General features: G+C 45.7%; 1 protein-coding gene across 5 annotated transcripts in view; it reads right to left on the reverse strand.

Annotated features, from left to right (window-relative positions):
* LOC135102122 (G-protein coupled receptor moody-like) overlaps positions 1-6,000 on the reverse strand; it is a 120,489-nt gene that overhangs the window by 8,867 nt on the left and 105,622 nt on the right. For all 5 annotated transcript variants that reach the window (XM_064006903.1, XM_064006904.1, XM_064006901.1 and 2 more), the window contains 4 exons: positions 2,237-2,506; positions 1,634-1,892; positions 1,324-1,444; positions 243-389 (listed from right to left, as the gene is read on the reverse strand). In XM_064006903.1, coding sequence (XP_063862973.1) covers positions 243-389; positions 1,324-1,444; positions 1,634-1,892; positions 2,237-2,495 — 786 coding nt within the window. In that variant the 5' untranslated portion in view covers positions 2,496-2,506. The remainder of the gene's footprint in view (positions 1-242; positions 390-1,323; positions 1,445-1,633; positions 1,893-2,236; positions 2,507-6,000) is intronic.

The following is a 6,000-nucleotide window of genomic DNA, read 5'->3' on the forward strand; positions in this document are numbered from 1 at the left end:
ACCTTTAAAATTAAATTTCCACAATATGGAAAACTCTCTTGTCATTTCACTAGTTTGTATTTTGCATTGTCACTGATACAATAAAAAAAATACAAAATGTTTTCCTACTCATACACATCAATTCAGTTCAGTTCTCTCTCACAATCCAAGCAAAAACCAATATTAAGTAAAATTTCTGCCTCTCGCTGTAAATATTTCTCTTCCAATCTTGTTAATTTTCCTTTTCTCTTCCTTTTCCTTACCATTATGAAGACAAAGAAGTACAGAATGAAGATGAGCATCACAGGAATGAAGGCGTCCACCACAAGGTACACAAGCCGGGCTACCTTGTTGGCATTGCCCAGGTCACACTCCATTGTGTTGGCGTTGTACATGTACTGGCCCATCACCTGTGTGAAGTTGTATTACATGAACCTAGTTTACAAATAAAACAAATGCATATAAAACTATATGTCCATCTTCCTCTAGTACAGTGGTTCCTACCCTTTAAGTTCATGTACACCATTATTTCCAGGTACCCTTTGAAAAAAATTAATGCAGCCTGGGATATGCCATGCACCCAAATTGACTATTACTGCACTAGCTCACTTAAAAATGGGCAGAACTTTATAGCACTTTCTGTGAACTCCATCTGCAGTCAAAGAAGTGTCAGAGGCTATTTCAAGTTTTAAAATTCTGATACTAGCAAGTTACCACCAAAATATTATGATTCATGTGGCAAAGCAAGGGAAAGCAAAACTCCTGCAACAAGTATAAACCTGGTAGGAGCTGTGCCCTGCGTACTGCAGGAGGCATTTGTTGTTAAAAGTTAAAGAAAGTTCCATTGGAATTTCACAGACAGAGGGAAGGAAGGAGGTATGGGAAGATGGGAGAGGTGGAAGAATAAGGGAGGGAAGGAAGGCCATTTTCTACTTCTTTTATTACCTTTTAGCATGCTCTCTTAAAATCAGTATGACTTAAAACAACGTGAGAGGGCAATAAGTATTTGAGTAAAGGGCCGCCGTGAGAATTGAAATGTGCCAGTGCAGGAATAGTTTAGGGCCCCCTCTCCTGCAGCCAGTAGGTAAAGGTAGAGATGGGGGCCCCTCATCTCTACCTTTGGACCCCGTAAAGACCCTCATGGTCACCGGTGCAATGTACCGGCTGACCCACCTGCTTTCGGTGGGCTTGCGTGAATATGTGCTTTAATAAGAGCAGTAGGGGACCTGTGACTGGGAGTGAGGAGCTCATTTATGTGGTGCATCAAGTTGGCGAGGACTTGTCAAAACACTTGGGGTAATCAATGCACGTATGGCTAAGCGACAGTGGTATGAATTGTCTTACCCCAACGGCAGCTGGCATCCTAGTGGAAAAGGAGTACACCCAGATAGCGCCAATGTACACGCCGATGACAGTAGGTCGGTTCATAGCCTGGTAGAACCTCGGGACAGAGACCGCAAGAGCCCTGCGGAGACAAAGGAACTCAATAGTGGTGATCGATAAGGAAATAATGAGGAATAACTTCACTCCCCACATGTACGTCTCTATTTTTAAATATAACACAGAATGTTGCAGGTCTTAAATTGTACACATGACCATGTCTCCCCATAGTCGAGGAAGGGACTGCCTCACCTTGGATCTTGGCATAACCCACCTGGTAAGAGCAATGGCCAGGATAGTCTGCAGCTCCACTTGTGTGAGAGTATACCGCACACACACAAAAAAAATGCAGTGGGTATCAGTAAGTAGTGAGCCCTGAAGGTGGCGCTGCAGGTAAAGGTACTGTGCGCCGGACATTGGCAGGATGAGCACACAAAACAAGAGCTCCACCACAGCCAGGTTTACCACAAAGGCGGTGGCGGTGGTGCGCAGATTCTTCGCCATCGGCAAAGCGATGATGGTCAGTAAGTTACCTGAGGGAGAAGAAGACTGATGTGATGGGCAACCAAGAGCGAATTCTCTGTGACATGTCGACAGAGCTATTGTGTGTGTGTGTTCCATAGCGCTGGCGGCTGGCCATACAGATATTTCCGTCTTCCGCAATATGAGCGAAACAACAAATTAATAAATAATAACAAATAATGCTACACCCCATGTGCAGTTTTTCCACTGCAAGAGAGAGAGAGAGAGAGAGAGAGAGAGAGAGAGAGAGAGAGAGAGAGAGAGATTCTACGTATCTGAATAAAAAGATATAATTTCCTATTCGATAATGTCCTTCAGGGAGTGGGTTATTTAATGATATAACTTTAAATCTTACCAAACGTGCCCAGGATGGCAATGATGAAGGCACAGGCAGCAGTGAAGCCCAACATATCGGCGGGGTACTTTTGGGTGCCGTTCACTTTCTGGTCGATGGACATATCTGAGATGGAGAAGTTAGCCTCGGGATCGGGGTCTGTATACGAAGAGTCAGGCAGCACGGAGGTGAATGATGAGGTGGAAGTTTCCGTCAGCAGCGTGGTGAGGTGAGTCAGGTGGCTCAGACCGTCATCCGTGCTTAGAAAGTTTTCCATCATGCCGACCTCACCTGCAAGACACGGGGAAATAAGATTACCATGAAATCCTATGACTTAAAACTACGAAGGTTAGCCTGAAATGGAAGGCGTTTTGGTTTTAGTAGCATTTTTATCCACTGTTAATAGAATCAAACTCTCTCTCTCTCTCTCTCTCTCTCTCTCTCTCTCTCTCTCTCTCTCTCTCTCTCTCTCTCTCTCTCTCTCTCTCTCTCTCTCTCTCCACTTTGAAAGACTAAGTTTGACATTTAGCTCTTTTCCCTGTAACTACATAGCCCAGTATCTCCACTAGCTCCCTCATCACACGAGAGTTTCCAAGTTCCCGTCCGCCCCACGCTTACCAATCCCATTTGTATCAACATGCGACGCTGGAGAACCATTTTGAACACCCTGGGACGCAGAGTGAGTCGAAAGAAAGTACGTAACGAGCTTTCCATGACACGTTAAGTTAAATGTCACTGATTCTCCTTAACACACACACACACACACACACACAAACACACACACACACATACATATGCGACGACGAAAGGATGATATCAACTACGTAACATTTAGAGCGTTTACAGTAAGTACACAACATGCGTACTCTCTCTCTCTCTCTCTCTCTCTCTCTCTCTCTCTCTCTCTCTCTCTCTCATACTTTTAACCTTCTGCTTGTATAGTTATTGCAAAGTTGCAAAGTAACACACACACACACACACACACACACACACACACACGCACACACACACACACTTGAAGGAGTAAAATTTTAAAGCTAAGGAAGAATATGAATTCCAGCAAAAAAAAAAAAAATCAAGAATATGAGAGGAGAAGGAAAAAAAAAAAGAATAGTTATAAGAAAAGCAATTAAAAATTTCAATAGATGAAAAGAACGGAGATGTGAAATAATCAGAGAAGACTTTGATGGAAAGAGAGAGAGAGAGAGAGAGAGAGAGAGAGAGAGAGAGAGAGAGAGAGAGAGAGAGAGAGAGAGAGAGAGAGAGAGACAGAGAGAGATTTCCACGTTCATTATTTCCTCGTTACTATTGAAGAGAGCAGCATGTACTAAACAACAACAACAACATCAGCCTTAGTGTTTCTCAAATGTTGCGCCTCCAGTTCTCAGCATGACGGCTCCTCAGGTTTCTCAGTTTTATGTGGGGAAGGGAACTAACTTTTTCGCGATGGTGGGAATACACAATAATTTTTTCCCTTCACTTTACCACCGCGGGAGGGAAAAGGGGAGGGAGGGAAAGGAGATGAGAAACTAGACTGAGAAATAGCAGGAGGAAAGGTGGATGGAAGAAAAAGGACGGGGACAAGAAGGAAGAGATGAGAGAGAGAAAACGGATATGGAGAGGAAGAAAAACTCGCATATCACGTACCCGATGGAAATTTTGCACTGTAGCGATGGCAAATTTTGCGGAAACGGGGAAGAACCTTAAGATATATTACTACACCTTGTTTGCTGCGGCTTTGAACCCCTACTTTCCTCCCTTCTTGTCCCTGATCGCTACCTGGGTGACGAAGGGGAGGGCATCACGTCCGCCACGTCGCCAGTGTTGTGGTGGGTGCGAAAGCGTCAGGCTATGGGTGAGGCGAGGCACCCATGATGGTGAGGCTTTTAGCTCGTGTTCACAGGATGTGAGGGAGGGAGGATAGTGGAGAGGGAGCAGGGGTGATAGCACATAGAGGCAGGAAGGAGGGAGAGAGCAGGAGGGGGTAGAAAGTAAGCGGATGACGGGAAAGAGGGAAAGGAGAGAGGGAGGAAGGAATGGAGGGAGAAGTAGAATACACGAGGTTGGGTATACAATATGACCTCTTATTTTTGAACACACACACACACACACACACACACACACACACACACACACACACACACACACACACACACACACACACACAGATTGCGGAACCGAGGCAAAGTAAAGCTGGAAATTAGGAACAAGTTACTGAGGAGAAGAGGAAATTTCAGATGAATGAGAGAGAGAGAGAGAGAGAGAGAGAGAGGAGAGAGAGAGAGAGAGAGAGAGAGAGAGAGAGAGAGAGAGAGAGAGAGGAGAGAGAGAGAGAGAGAGAAAATTTTTACTTTCAAGCATCAATCAGTTACTCTGAGCCAATCAGAAGATGCCATCACAGGAAGGAGAGGCATCGTCACGTTCGTCTCGCACAGCTTTGAAAAATTGCCTCCAGGAACCTACTGTCAGGGCCCTGTGTTGTATCGCTCGGGGATGAAAGCGTTAATACCCAGCCGATAAAGTAATGAATTGAGTCTTTATATGCAAGTTTGGGGGTATTTTCCTTCTACGTCCGTGTGTGTATGTGTGTGTGTGTGTGTGTGTGTGTGTGTGTGTGTGTGTGTGTGTGTGTAAAAACCTCTGCCAATCGTGCTCTATAATTTATATTGAGTAGCGACGTGTGTCACCTCCTACCTGACGAAGGCAGTTGTTTTCCTGTGACTGCTTAAACCTCCTAAAGATTACCCTTGAGCCTCCACCCATTTGACCTGCCCCACTTCGTCCATCCCCATCCATTTCCATGATCAGTGCCTCCCTCCCTCATCCCCCTCATCATCACCATCACTAGCCTCCCTCTCCGTCTTCCCTCCCTTCGAATACCTCCTCCTCCTCCTCCAATTACTACACATCCTCCCCACCGCCGTCACTAACCACCCTACTCTTCCTCCTCCTTCTTCTCCTTCTCCTCCTCCTCCTCCTCCTCTTCCTATCTTCTTTCTACCACCACTTCTTACTCCTCCTCTACCCCCAATTACTTTTTCACTACTATTTCTTCTATTACCTCATCTGATCACCCTCTCCTCCTCCCTCCCTATCAATGCCTTTTTCCCCATCCCCTTCGCTTTTCTCGCTTCCTCGCCGAGGCCAGCCTCTCAACCTCAACCCGCCAGCCCAGACGCACGCCCATCAGGAATTCCCGAACAAGGCGCGCCTCTACTTAACATTCGCGTGTGTGCTTCTCCTCCTCCCACTCTAAGGGCCGGGTTAATCCTCTCTTATTATGGAACAGGGCCAGATTAAATTTATTTGGACTGCAGAAGCCAGCTCATTCTCTCTCTCTCTCTCTCCTCTCTCTCTCTCTCTCTCTCTCTCTCTCTCTCTCTCTCTCTCCTCTCTCTCTCTCTCTCTCTCTCTGTCTGTCTCTGTCTAATGACCGTCGGATCAACAAAGAAGGTAGGAAGGAATATGCTTAATTTTTTCTCTTGCTTGTAGAAGAGAGAGAGAGAGAGAGAGAGAGAGAGAGAGAGAGAGAGAGAGAGAGAAGAGAGAGAGAGAGAGAGAGAGAGAGAGAGAGAGATTAAGAAAGAAAAAAAAAACTTCTGTAACAGAATTACCGGAGACTGGGGCAGTAAAGAGACGCAGCACCCGGTCAGAGATTCACACACACACAGGGCACAACCAGAACGCTCTCCTCTCAGTATTATTACTATTATGTCAGTCTAGGTTCTGATGGAAGGTGGGAAGGATGGCGAGGCGAATACCATGCAGCTTCCTTCCCATTTTAT

This window comes from Scylla paramamosain, chromosome 7, assembly GCF_035594125.1.
Source record: "Scylla paramamosain isolate STU-SP2022 chromosome 7, ASM3559412v1, whole genome shotgun sequence".
Taxonomy (NCBI): Eukaryota; Metazoa; Arthropoda; class Malacostraca; order Decapoda; family Portunidae; genus Scylla; species Scylla paramamosain.